Source organism: Babylonia areolata, chromosome 1 (assembly GCF_041734735.1).
Source record: "Babylonia areolata isolate BAREFJ2019XMU chromosome 1, ASM4173473v1, whole genome shotgun sequence".
NCBI lineage: Eukaryota > Metazoa > Mollusca > Gastropoda > Neogastropoda > Buccinidae > Babylonia > Babylonia areolata.
In genome coordinates, this window is record NC_134876.1 from 14,216,130 (window position 1) to 14,231,268 (window position 15,139).

At 42.6% G+C, this 15,139-nt stretch overlaps 1 protein-coding gene across 2 annotated transcripts in view; it reads left to right on the plus strand.

Moving 5' to 3' along the window:
- The first annotated feature begins 10,909 nt into the window (after window positions 1–10,909).
- LOC143279839 (5-hydroxytryptamine receptor 3A-like) overlaps window positions 10,910–15,139 on the plus strand; it is a 20,801-nt gene continuing 16,571 nt past the window's right edge. Inside the window, exons 1-3 of one of the 2 annotated variants that reach the window (XM_076584085.1) lie at window positions 10,910–11,076; window positions 11,345–11,676; window positions 14,007–14,152. In XM_076584085.1, coding sequence (XP_076440200.1) covers window positions 11,625–11,676; window positions 14,007–14,152 — 198 coding nt within the window. In that variant the 5' untranslated portion in view covers window positions 10,910–11,076; window positions 11,345–11,624. Of the gene's footprint in view, window positions 11,677–14,006; window positions 14,153–15,139 lie in introns of both variants that reach the window. The other variant, XM_076584077.1, reaches the window with a different exon arrangement.

Consider the following 15,139-nt stretch of genomic DNA (forward strand, 5'->3'; position numbering starts at 1 on the left):
GTATGACCCTGATACAACCGTCCAGTTTATGACGGCTGTGGACCAGGAAACACCGGACCACATCACGGGGGAGGAGAGGGGTGGTGGTGGTGGAGAAACTGGTTTCAGTTTCAGTTTCAATGAGGCGTCTCTGTCCATGGACGCTACACCACATATCTCCTCAGCAAAAAAACAAACAAACAAACAAACAAAAGTCAGATGCATGGCCTACGCATAATCCCAATGAGCTGGTCAGTAAGGTACTGGAACTCAAAGTGTTCAATGACCAGGTCATTCTGTCCGTGACAGATGGGGAAGGATGCCTGGATTGCAAGTAACAAACAAACAAAAACAAGAGAGGCAAGGCCTTCAAGACTCACTTGTGGCAAATGAAGTCCCCTAGCATTAATTACAGAGTAATTTCCCTTTTTTACTATCTGCACCAAAAACGTTTGCAAAATAAATAAAACTTCATTGCTTAGCAAAAGAAGTTCCTGTTTGAACAAAAAAATGATAATAATGACTGCTCTTGTTGTTGTGTCAGAATATCAGATCAAAGTGCCAAGTTTAGAGAATACAAAAAATATAAATATAACAGTAAATGCAGTTTGCATATAATTAAGCTTCCTTATTTATTTTTTGTGCCCATCCCAGAGGTGCAAGATTGTTTTAAACAAGATGACTGGAAAGAACTGAATTTTTCCTATTTTTATGCCTAATTTGGTGTCAACTGACAAAGTATTTGCAGAGAAAATGTCAATGTTAAAGTTTACCACGGACACACACACACACACACACACACACACACAACCGAACACCGGGTTAAAACATAGACTCACTTTGTTTACACAAGTGAGTCAAAAAAGTAAAACAAAACATCAGCTGGATATCATTCGTCCAGACCAGGACACACTATGGTTCTGACAGCTCATGACTGTGGAGCATGCGTGAAAGCTATGACACTCGAAAGAGTATCAGTATCAGTATCAGTAGTTCAAAGAGGCGTCACTGCGTTCGGTCAAATCCATAACACGCTACACCACATCTGCCAAGCAGATGCCTGACCAGCAGTGTAACCCAACGCGGTTCGTCAGGCCTTGAGAAAAAAAAATGAAATAATAAAAATCAAAAATAAATATATAATATAAATAAATAAATAAAATAATAGATAAATACACAAAAATACTACTAATAATAATGATAATATTTATAAGGCGCAAAATCTTGATGAAGTCAACTCTATGTGCACAAACAACAAAAAAAGACAATGATGATGATAAATAAGCAAATATATGTAAAACATGCAGACACACATTCACACACACACACATGCATAACAGATTATGCAACAAACATGCAGTTTCACAGATATGAAAGCACAAAAGAAAGCGAAAGAATATCTGGATAAATCGTCCGAAACTCGTATACGTGCAGTCGAATACCGATGCGTCCTGAAACAGCTTTAGATTCGCAAGTAGTTATTATTGTTGTTGTTGTTGTTACTGCTGCTGCTGTTGATGCTGCTGCTGCTGTTGCTACTGATGATGATGATGGTGATGACAATGATGATGATAATGGTGATGGTGATGACAATGATGATGGTGATGACAATGATGATAATGATGATGGTGATGGGGATGGCAATGATGATAATGGCAATGATGATAATGATGATGGTGATGACAATGATGATGATGATGATGGTGATGACAATGATGATGATAATGGTGATGGTGATGACAATGATGATGGTGATGACAATGATGATAATGATGATGGTGATGGGGATGGCAATGATGATGATGATGATGTTAGTGGTGATGATGGATGATGATGATGGATGATGATGATGATGATGATGATGATGATGATGATGATGATGATACTTCTGTTCTTGTTCGACTAGTTACAGTTGCTGATGTTTTGTAGTCTTCTGTCCCATTTTTCTGCTCCCGCTAACCCACGCACGCACCCACATTCAGACCACCATCCAGCCCATTTCAATGGAGATACTCCCCCTGCTCTGAATCCCCAGGGACGGGGACCTCGTTGGACAATCACTGATGGAATTATTTGCTGCGCCGGGTGGAAAATTGTTATCATTGTCCGAGATCAGATCGACTATACATAATTGTCACCACCGCCTAGCAAATGAGACGTGCATATACATGTTTGTGAGTGAGAGAGAGGGAGAGAGAGAGACAGACAGACAGACAGAGACAGACAGACAGAGAGAGAGAGAGAGAGAGAGTGTGTGTGTGTGTGTGTGTGTGTGTGTGTGTGTGTGTGTGTGTGTATGTGTGTGTGTCTATGTCTGTGTGTCTGTGTGTGTCTCTGTGTCTGTGTGTGTCTGTGTGTGTGTTCATTCATTAGATGGCAACCACGCTCATTTTTCTTCTTCGGATATCCATTTACCTATTAAAATAGCCCCAAAGGGAGCCACAGGCCACTCGATCTAATGAAACAGGGTGTGTGATCACAGAAAGCTAGGCAGGCACCCGTTCAACTCGTTCACCAATTACTTAGGTCCAGCTACAGTACAGCTCTGAAAATGACGGCCCTCTGAAATGGCCCGCTTGAAGCGGAGATCGTTGGGTGCGATTCTCGCTCTCCAGTAGGGAGCTGGCCCCTGATCCCCACCCCGCCCCATCGCTCTCCTCCCCCACTCACCATGACAAAATCCACATCCCACCCCCAGCCCCACAATGTGCGCCTTTTGAACTGACATGACCAGTTGTTGTTGTTGTTGTTTTGTTTGGTTGGCTGGTTGTTTGTTGTGGGTTTTTTTTGGTTTTTTAACTGTTCCATAGAACCCCATTATCAAGTATGTCAGTTTCAGTTTCAGTAGCTCAAGGAGGCGTCACTGCGTTCGGACAAATCCATATACGCTTCACCACATCTGCCAAGCAGATGCCTGACCAGCAGCGTAACCCAACGCGCTTAGTCAGGCCTTGAAAAAAAAGGGTGAATAAATAATAGATATGCTTACATAAATAAATAAATAATAATTATAACATAAAAAAGTAGTAGTAATAAAGATAATAAAATAATAATAATTAATAAATAAATAAGACAACAATGATGATAAATAAGCAAGTATGTCATCCAGCGCTAAGTTTACCCATATTTGCAGTCATGCGTTTCAAACGTGATGTTGTTGTTGTTGTTTATTGTATATTTGTTTATATATCATGTTTGAAATTTGTTTGCTGGGCTGTTTTGTTGTTGCTGATGTTGTTTCATCCGGATGGGACAAAGCGTACACAGTAACAGTATCAGTATCAGTAACAGTATCAGTATCAGTAACTCAAGGAGGCGTCACTGCGTTCGGACAAATCTATTTTCGCTATACCACATTTGCTAAGCAGGTACCTAACCAGCAGTGTGACCCAACGCGCTTAGTCAGGCCTCGAGAAATTAATAAATACGCACACAAACATATTTTTATTCACTTTCTGTGACTTGCAGATATTCAGAGAAACGCTTGCTTGCACCTCACGAACATAACCAATACAGGATGTCAGACTGAATTTCCTTGCATTAGTCAGTCGGGCGTGTAACCAGTTTATCTCCCCGGGTACATGTCACATTGGTACCATGGCATCGACAGAACAAACCCCTGAAGTATTGCGTGCTCTTGAACAGGACGAAAGTGTGTGTGTGTGTGTGTGTGTGTGTGTGTGTGTGTGTGTGTGTGTGTGTGTGTGTGTGTGTGTGTGTGTGTGCGAGCGAGTGCGTGTTACGTGCAGTGTTGCTTGATTACGAATGTGTGTGAATTCATTCTTTCGGTTACATTATTTGCTCCTATTTATTATTCAAGGCTGGACCTAAAATCAATTTAGTATGGTTGGCATATATGGTCTTCATTTGGTCTTTCTTTTTTTCAGTTGGGCCAGTTCTGTCTTTAACTGTTCAGCATGGTACGATCGTATAGAGAAAAAAAAGTGCGCTCTTAACTCGCAGCGAGTATAACATAATGATGCATATTGACAAATACAGCTCTCTCTCTCAGTCTCTGTCTGTCTGCCTCTTTCTCTCTCTCTCTGGATCACGTGACGTAGCGCGAAGCGGCAGGACGACACTTCTGAGAGCTGTGGAAAAATCGTCATATTTCTTTCAAAATGCCAGTTACTGGGTTTCCAGCGACTATGGAGAAAAACCCTGTCCGCCCTGCAGACCGACAACGCATTGACAAGTTGGAAAGTGGTGGGTAACGGCGACAGCACAGTGGTCGTTTTGTGACTGAAGCTAGTTGACACTGAAATGTCATCAACAATGGCGGACCCCGTCTTGAACCGCAGCACGCAATATAAGTGCAATATTTCAGGAAGAAACCGCCAAGTCAGATCAGACGAGACCACAGGAAAGAGCCAGGCAGCAGAAAGAAAGGCAGGCAGGTGTTGCAGCTGGTGCTGAGTGTGGTTTGAAGGGACAGTCCTTTTCTGACGACCATTCCAAACAAGCTGACGTGCCAGACAGAGACACACAACACATTCTGACGGTGTGCACGGACCAGAGTTTCAGTTTCAGTTTCAGTAGCTCAAGGAGGCGTCACTGCGTTCGGACAAATCCATATACGCTACACCACATCTGCCAAGCAGATGCCTGACCAGCAGCGTAACCGAACGCGCTTAGTCAGGACTTGAGAAAAAAAAAGTAAATGAAAAAAAGATACATACATAAAAAAACTACTATAAATAATAATAATATGTATAAGGCGCAAAAACTTGATGAAGTCAACTATAAGCGTACAAATATATATATATATATATATATATATATATATAAACAATGACAGTGAGTCAGTAATTGACAGTACAGTGGCCGGGTTCGATGTTGGTGTTGTAAAGAGTTATGTGGCGAACTTAACTGACAGATCGACACAAAGGCGTCTGAGAGAGAAACACAGAAATACAGCATTCCGAAAGGTAGTTTCTTATTGGTCTGTTAGTGCAGGTGTGATATTATATGAATCAGATGATATTGCACGAGAATATTCAATCAGCTCAAATAGTGATATCGATTGTACATACTGGTTCATAAAACAAGCTGAAAAGAACATGCTATTTGAAGAACGTGTCAAACTGTCCAAACTAAGAAAAGGTAAACGTATCCACAACACAAAGCACACTGACACACAAGCACGTGCAGAACGAGAAACAGCAAACTCTGCGTGGCCTGGTCCAGTTTTTACCTGGGCTGATGTGATCGCTGTTGTTCCTCGCCTTGCCAACAGAATCGTTTATCAGCGACAGTCTCATAATTGACAATAATGATTGTGTCATTTGATTGTACATTGAAAACAAACAGAACATTGCCATGGTCTCCATGTCTGTGACATCGCGTCACGATTACTCACGTTTGTCGTGTCGCATTGCTGAATGGGCTGAACAGCTTAATAGCAATAAAATTCGTTCGTTCGTTCTGTCTCTGTCTCTGTCTCACTCTGTCTGTCTGTCTGTCTGTCTGTCTGTCTGTCTGTCTCTCTCTCTCTCTCTCTCTCTCTCTCTCTCTCTCTCTCTCTCATTATAACGTCATTGTGTGTGGACATTACAAATGAACTCGCAACCTGCGTTACCAGTGACGTTATGATCGTCAGTACCACCACTACCATTATTCTCTTTGAGAAAAATCGGCATCAACGTCCCATTTCGTTTGTGTCATTTAGCGAAACGTGGGTACGGATTATGACAATGGAGTCGTGTGGTGTTTGTCGGCTGGGGTGGGTGGGGAGGGGGAGGTAGGGTGTGTGGTGGAGAGTAGGGAGTGGTGACGGTGGTGGTGTGTGGGTTGGTGGTTGGAGGGATGGTAGCTCTCTCTCTCTCTCTCTCTCTCTCTCTCTCTCTCTCTCTCTCTCTCTCTCTCTCTCATCTTTTCACTTCTCTTCTAATCTCATCTCTTCTGACGTGAAAGAAAATAACGGATCCTGAAAAGACTTTTGACAAGTGTTTCTCGCGAGTAATGCCACCAAACGGTATAATTTCAGGATTAATAGTGAGCATTTTCTATTTTCTATTTTCTGTATAATATATTTATATCAATAGCAAGTTTATTTATACAGAGGCCTATGAAAATTCTGCTCTGAGCGACATGCAATACAATAGTTTCATTAAGAATACATCACTATTCGTTACACCGGCCATACAAAAATTCACAGGTTAGTCAAAGACAGAAAACGTAACAAAATATGAGAAGATAATGCTTCAAAAATACATGCTAAGTACAATGTACATAGCAATCTACCTAACTATGTAGTATGAACATTATATGTATTCAAGCAACTACATATGCATCAATACATAGAATGGAAACATTGGTACCGCCTGACCATGCTGGTAACTAAACTAGGTCGATGCAACACTGGTGAAGCTCATGATGTAAACGCGCATTTCTTTCTGGCCTGGACAGTTACAACAAGGATGACAACTAAATATATATGATCATCAGTCGTGTCCGACTATGACCATCAGAACAGCAGAGGAGGCTACTGCTGTCCCGACTATTTGGGCTAGAATTAGATTATAGTGGAGAGTGTCTTGCCCAAGTTACATCCCCACTCTCTCGGCCAAGAGGGTTTTAGGACAGTCGGCGTTGGGATGGTTCCCAAAGGCCAACTAGCCCACAAGGCTGCAGCACTAAGAGCTTGTGCAATTTTGCCTCCTAGTTTGAGAGTCATAGTCCTTCACAAAAGACTAAGCTGTAAATGGTTTCCTATTGACTGGAGAAACCATTGATAATACAGCTCTCACTTTGCTGTTGGCCCAAATGGAAAACAACAACTCCACAACCAGGCAAGGAGTGAGGGCGGTGGGGGCCTGGGGGCGGTGGGGGCCTGGAGGGGGGGGGGGGTGGAGGATAAAGCGGGAAGGAGTAGAGGGAGTGGGACTTTGCTATTCATCAGGCTGGTTTGGGGGCTGTTGTTTTTCAAAATGGTTCTTTACCATTTGTAAAAGGGTAGGCAATAAATGAATAAACACATATACAGATGATTACACAAATAAACGAACAAATAGATAAATAAACGCATATACAGATGATAAGACAAATAAATTAATAAATAGATAAATAAACATGTTAACGCATCAAACCACCACGGGGGTGTACACTCACTTAAAACGCTTTGAGCAAAGAATGATGAAAAAAAAATTTTTTAAAGGCAGCATGGAAAACAAAAGCGGTTTTCTCACGAAAACATAGGATTGTGAGAAATAAAAGCGTTGGGCCGACAGACCCGCGACATTCACCTGTGGGGGAGTGGGACCGAGACAGACAAACCAACATGCTCATAATGTTCAGAGGCGTTACGGGATCACAGGCACAGGAGCAGACACGTCCCGATGCAATCAGTCAGTGACTGGCCTGCCGATGCTGTAACCTTGGTGATGTCACCACGTGATGAGGTGATAAGGTAGGTGAGTTCTATGACGTTCGCCGGCCATTGGGGACGTCAGCACTGAAGCATGGAGCCAGCCAGCAACGCCACAACACCACTCATGTAGATTAACTCTCTCCATACGAACGGCGAAAGAGACGACGTTAACAGCGTTTCACCCCAATTACCATCATCAAAATATTGCAAGCGGAAGGCTCTTATACTGAAGAGGTGAATGTTGACAAAGAATACCACAGTTCTGACGACGGAAGCTAAAGGTTGGGTCATTCAGACACCCACTGGACATCCGAGGGGTCTGTGTAGAGGAGAAGAGAGGACTGACCGTACTGACTGAGTTAACTTAGCTGCGGCTGGCTAGGAGAACAGGTGAGGGAGGCTGTGAATCGCAGCAAGAAAGTTAACACTGAGTCGTCCCTTCAGACCGGAGGCTTGTGGGACTCTCCCAAACTTCAATCATCCACAAACGAGGAAATCACTAATTCTGTTCAGTGGTGACGATACTATGTTGGGTCGTGTACACGACACCCAAAATCTTCAAACATCTGCAGAGGAAGAAAATCACTAATTCTGTTCAGTGGTGACGATCGTATGTTGGGTCTTGCACACGACACCCAAAATCTTCAAACAACCGCAGAGGAAGAAAATCACTAATTCTGTTCAGTGGTGTCGATCCTATGTTTGGTCGTGTACACGACACCCAAAATCTTCAAACATCAGCAGAGGAAGAAAATCACTAATTCTGTTCAGTGGTGACGATCGTATGTTGGGTCGTGTACACGACACCCAAAATCTTCAAACATGTTCAGAGGAAGAAAATCACTAATTCTGTTCAGTGGTGACGATCGTATGTTGGGTCGTGTACACGACACCCAAAATCTTCAAACATCAGCAGAGGAAGAAAATCACTAATTCTGTTCAGTGGTGACGATCGTATGTTGGGTGCCCGAGCCGAGGTAACCACGTGACCGTTTATTTTCTCTGAGACCTGTGATGCGGTGCTTTGATCAGCAAAACTAATCAATAACTTGACGTTCCGTTCTTTCTTCACGGTGATCCTTTAATATCGTGTGGTTCCTTCCAGGCGTACACAGGGGTGTATACTGCAAAAAGGGAAAATCAAAAGTTTAAAGACCAAAATGCAAGATTTTTAAAATCACCTTTCCGAGACAGTGAAATAAAAACAAAACCAGTACAATGGGCTGTCCATCATTGTTTTGTTCCAGGAAAATCCATTTAATCATAAGAGCAATGAACGTTTGATATTTATGACCATTGTTATCAAATGAAATGGGAATTCGGTAGTTTACATGAATTATTTTTTATGTTACTCTCCACTTCAATGAAAAAGTGAAAGTGTGAAGATATACATAATTTTATATACATATGAAATAGACACACACACACACACACACACACACACACACACACACATATATATATACGTGTGTGTGTGTGTGTGCGTGTGTGTGTGTGTGTGTGTGTGTGTGTGTGTGTGTGTGTGTGTGTCCTGATACATTTGTGGACTTTTTATGTATAAAGGCTGGTTTAGTCAGAGAGTACAGACACACACACACACACACACACACACACACATATATATATATATATACATTCCTACATACATATATACATACATACATAATGTCCCCAATTATACCAGCCAAGTTCATTCATCGTTCTGGACAGACGACTCAAGTTGCTGCATTGTGCTTTTCTTCAAACACTGAGACGGCAGTCTTTGGTGAGCGTAAAAGGCCCTCACTAACAAGCTAGTTCTCACTCGCTTGCACGTTCACACAGAGTTAGAGACACACAGAGACACGCACAGACACACACACACACAGACACACACACACACACACACACACACACACACACACACACACACACACATGAACACGCTGTTATAAATCCGAAAAAACAAAACAAAAAATGTTCTGAAGAAAGTTTAGCAATTTACGTAGCTTTTCTTTTACCTTTTAAATGGAAACTACATAACAGCAAACAACGGAAAGCGTGTGTCATCCTTGCAGGGGTTGACGACTGACTACACAGAATAGAACAGAATAGAATATGTCTTTATTAACAAGTGTACCGGGGTCACAAGGAATACTCGCACGCACGCACACACACACACACACACACACACACACACACACACACACACACACACACACACGTTTGAACAGAAGCTGCATATTACATGTGGATGGGGCTGATGACTAGATCTTCAGGTGGATGGTTGCTGGTTGCACAATTCTATTTATCACACTGGATTTGTTCGAGAGACAGGGCATTGACTGGGTAAGCGCACCAGAACTCAGAACCACTGCCCCTTTTTGTTTTGCAACTTTCGGAGGGGTCGTTAGGCCTACACTGCTCTAATTCATTATCTTTTTTTTTTTTTTTTTTCAAGTTTAACAAGTTTTTAACATGCGAATCAAAACTGCATGAGCGACAGTTTCAGTTTCAGTTTCAAAGGGTCTTCAATGGGTATATACAGATTTATCCGTAAACGCTGCACTACATCTACTATAAAAAATTAAAAAAAGGGGGGATGAGGTGGTGGCCGGGGGGGAGAGGGGAGGAGAAACAATTTGCCTGACATTGGAATCTGTTCTAGCCGTGAGCAATAATCAATGGAGAGAGAGAGAGGGGAGAGAGAGAGAGGGGGGAGAAAGAGAGAGAGAGAGAGAAGGGGGGGGAGAAAGAGAGAGAGAGAGAATCAAATGGAATCCAACTCCACATTCATGAACAGTCTGCAATCTGATCGCTGGGGGGAAAAACAAAAAACGGTTGACATGACAGGACCTCAGGCACAGCCAGTTGTCACGAGTCGTGGGACAATTGATTTCACAATTAGATGAATAGGTTATAAAAAAAAAGAAAAAAAAAAAGAAAAAAAGGTCGACCTGATTGATCATCCATCCGACAACAGATTCAGCTTTCGCGTCTCTGTCATTCGGTGTCGTGTGCATACCCATTTATTTGATAGCCGGGTGAAATATAAATTAAATATAACTACGTCATAGGATTACAGAATTTCTCATGCGAGAAAGTCGAACATAATGGAATCACGCTGGCCTATTTCGCAATTTCGTGTAACATCATATGGATATCATTCACTTGAGCCAAGCACAAATCCAGCATACATATCATGTTTCGTTGCAGTTTAAGAAACATACTACTATGTGTTTTTTTTTTATATATGTATATATATGAGAGTCGTGCAGATTGTTAACGAACTCGTGAAAAACGTTTCGTGACAGTGTCCCTTTCGTCTTTTCAGACCTGAACATTCAACCTCTCCACAGCACATGTCATTACCCTGTCCCCACACAAAAAGGGTGGGTATAATCGTACCGCTCCACCGTGCTGATAGGTGCGTTCCACCCCAGCAGGATCGGGTATCGACCCCACAAACCTGTCGTTACTGTGACTGCGTGAGGAAGCATGGGTTGGATAGAAGTGAGGGTGGGGGTGTTGAGAGGAGGGGTGGGAAACTGTATTCGAGTCTCGTCGCCAGATGAATTCAAACCAGTAGTTCGGGACAGCGGTGACAGCAGAATGGAGCTCTCAGGCTGAAAAAAAGGAAAAGAAAAGAAAAAAAAACCGTGGCTGTATTCCCACTGTGCTGTGTTTTGTGAGAAACTCACATGAACTTGTCCTCAACCGAAAGTGTTGACACTAATCAGGCAGTGCGCGTGAGAGCTGTAGGTAGATGTATCATTTGCTGTGAAGAAAACGAAAATAAATGACTGAGCCAGCTCATAACTCGTGCATTGAAACAGTGATTTCACGTGTATCGAAACTTAGTTCGTTTTAATTGTTGTTGTTGTTGTTGTTTTGGGTTGTTGTTGTTGTTGTTGTTTTTAACCCAGATATAGTTTCTGACCATTAGAGTGAAGGTCATTCAGGACATTTAAACATTTCTTTCTTGTCAAATAAAGAAGTATGTTATAATTATAACAGGACAACATTCCAACTGAACAAACTAACAAAGGACAATATTAGAATGTGACAGAAAGCCTACAAAATAAACGTTTGGACAGTGCAAATTACAACTGAATGCATTCTTACTGGACAAACTTTTTAATTTGGGGGAAAATATTGCCGTTGAAGTGAGTAACCGAAGGAGAACAGGGCACATTGTTTAACCCATGTCGGCGCAGACTGAATTCTGTCAGTTTTGTTTATCCTGTTGTTGTCGTCGGTGGATTGTTTTCAACTGAAAAACAACAACAACATCGTCATGGGCGCAAGACTACTGAGAAAGATCGTGTGTATCGTATGGTTGGCACACGGTGAGTTCATCTCTTGCTCTCTCTGTCTGTGTCTCTGGTTCTATTTCCTGTCTCTGTCTCTGTCTCTCTTTCTGTGTGTGTGTGTGTGTGTGGTGTGTGTGTGTGTGTGTGTGTGTGTGTGTGTGTGTGTCTGTCTGTCTGTCTGTCTGCCTGTCCCTCTGTGTTTGTCTCCTTTTCTCTGTCTCCATCTCTCTCTGTATCTGCATGTCTATCTGTCTCTCTGTCTCTGTCTCTCTCTCACTCTCACTCACTCACTCCCTCTCTCATATATTTGAGTACATCTTCTTCTTTTTCTTCTTCTTCGTCATCGTCTTCGTCTTCTTTGTTGTCGTCTTCTTCTTGTTGTTGTCAGTCCATCGTTTTATCATGTGGTGTGTCTTGAACAAGTCAAAACCTCCTCCCGATGGCTTCCTCCCCCACATAGCTAGGCCAGGAGTACGATGTACGCTTACTGAGCTACACGGTTACCAGCAGTGCAGGAGAACCCGAATTGACCCGAATGAACTGAGTTTGTGCAGAGTCCTTTTGTAAAAAGTTGAAAATTGATACCACCTTATGCGTTTCAAGCAATGGGCGTGTACCTTTCGTCTGAGTATTTGCAACAACTGTTTATGCTTTTGTAAGAGCACACACACACACACACACACACACACACACACACACACACACACACACACACACACACACACACACACACACACACGCACACACGCACACACGAAACATAGAAAAAGAGAGAAAGGAAATTAGAACGCAAGAATGCAAAGAAAGTGAATACTATGTGCGGGCGAGTAACATCAGCATATTGGATGTTTTGGCTGGATGGGTGGTGGTCCGGTTGTTAGTTGGCTCTGTTCTTTCGTGTGCCCTCAGACTTTCATTCTTTTCATTCTGTTCTGTTATGTTGCTGCAATAATACTCTACCCACCCACCCCGTGTTCATCTACAGCTGCTTAAACGAACACAGTGTTGTTTAAATTGATTAGGCCTACTCGATACTTGAGGAAAGGAATTATTCGACATGCACCCCCCGAAATCGGAGCATGGCTGCCTACATGGCGGGGGTGAAAACGGTCGTACACGTAAAAGCCCACTCGTGTACATCAGAGTGAACGTGGGAGTTGCAGTCCACGAACTAAGAAGAAGATTCAACATGCAAGCCACTATCTGAAGACGAAAAGATAATGCAACTTCTGCCCGCTATATCAGCAGAATTTAATGCTTTCTCGCCTCACCCTCTTCCTTCCCCTCTCTGCCTCTCCCAGCACCCCCTCCCTACCCCCCCCCCCCCCACACACACACACACACACACTGGCACGCACACACACCCTACATACCCTTCGCTTTTAGTTTGTCACATAAAAGACGAGACTCCGAGAAAAAAAAAATAATACGCATGACAGGAGGGAATATGTGTATAGTTGTGTCTCTACCGAGCAGCCACTGGTCTTTTATTCTTCTGGTCAAAGAAGTCGGGGTTGCTTTGAATACTAAAATCAACCACAGGGGTTTGGAATATGTGTATAGTTGTGTCTCTACAGAGCAACCATTCTTCTGGTCATGCTACATAGAAGTCGGGGTGCTGTGAATGCTAAAATCAACCACAGGGGTGTATTTCTAAGCAAGGTCGATATCTCTGTGGCATATGTAATGTGATGTAGCCTTTGATCTGTGACTGGACTGTCTGTCCGGACATCTGTCACCCACTAAGTATTTTTAGATACTTATCTGGGTGTGCGTTTTTGTCATTCCCTGTATTACAGAGAAGGTTTTGGCTTTTTTTTAACATGAGCAAAAAGTGTGTACATTGTTCTGTTTCCATGTTCCAGCACCATTTCGGGACGTTAAATGGTGTGTGTGTGTGTGTGTGTGTGTGTGTGTGTGTGTGTGTGTGTGTGACACATAATCTTCCAGAATCTAAGCCCGTGTGTGCGTACGTGATTGCGTGCGTGCGTGTGCTTGTGTGCGTGTGTGTGAGTGCGTGCGTGCGTATGTGTATGTGTGTGTGCGTGTGCATGTTTATGTGTGGGCGCGCGCGCGCGCGCGCGCGTGTGTGTGTGACACATAATCTTCCGGGATAATGAGTATCGACTGTTGCTCGAGTAATTGTTTTCGCTCGATGAATTGTTTTGTTGTTGTTGTTGTTGTTGTTGTCGTTGTTTTTCTCAAAATCTGATTGGTAAGACCCTGGCTGTGATTTGACTGACTTGTTTTCTTTCACAAGCTGTTGTTGCTGCTGTTGTTGTTGTTTTTCTTGTTTTGCTTTTTGCATTGTTTTGTTTCGTCTCTTCAAGGTTTGCAGACTGCTGACTTGAGCGTTCGCTTTTCAGGCTTGAATGCGTCTGCTTCTTTCACCGTGAACGATGAGATCTCTCTGAAGAACTCCCTCCTCAACAACACTGGCATGACCACTGTCCGGCCAGAAAAAGTGACCCTCGTCGAACTCTCCTTCAATCTGCTGTCCATCAACACCGTGGTAGGTGCTTGTGTTCTATTTGTGTGTGCGTGTGCGTGTGCGTGTGTGTGTGTGTGTGTGTGTGTGTGTGTGTGTGTGTGTGTGTTTTCATCTCTCTCTCTCTCTCTCTCTCTCTCTCTCTCTCTCTCTCTCTCTATATATATATATATATATATATATATATATATGCATGTATTGCGATTTCTTTTCATCACAAGTGTAAATTGGATGGTCGAAAATTATATAGTTGTTCTTTATCTATCGATTTTCACAACTTGTATGTTTTTGAATAGTCGTTTTCATCTCTCTTTTGTTTACATCTGATTTGTTGTTGTTGTGATTGTACACCAATATCATTAGGACTGTTAAAGCTATTGACATTGAAAGGTTCCTGAGTTTGCTATCTCTCTCTTTCTCTCTGTCTCTGTCTCTGTCTCTCTCGGTAATGTGAATCGTTCATTTTAATGATACTGTTTGTCAAATGTGTATGGTTGACTGAGAACCTCCCTCACCCTCCATCCCCCATTCTGGTCTGTGGTGCGGTGTATGATGTGTGTGTTTGTTTCTTTCACTTTGTTCATTTTTTCCTATGCATTTTACCAACACCATGCTTGTACGTGAAAGCCGTGTGTGTGTGTGTGTGTGTGTGTGTGTGTGTGTGTGTGTGTGTGTGTGTGTGTGTGTGTTGTTGGGTTTTTTAAATACTTTTTTTTTCTCCTCTATTATGTATCTACTAACACCACGCTTTCATTTTATTTAGTATTGTGCAGTGTAGACCCTATTCAGGGCGGGGACTGGATGTAAAGAAGCACAGCAGTGCTTATCTATTATCCTCGAAATAAAGAATTTGTCTTGTCTTGTCTTGTCTTTTGTGTGTGTGTGTGTGTGTGTGTGTGTGTGTGTGTGTGTGTGTGTGTGTGTGTGTGTGTGTGTGTGTGTGTGTGTGTGTGTGTGTGTGTGTGTATTCGCTTGCATGTTAGTGTGTGTGTGTCTTCTCTTCTCTTCTCT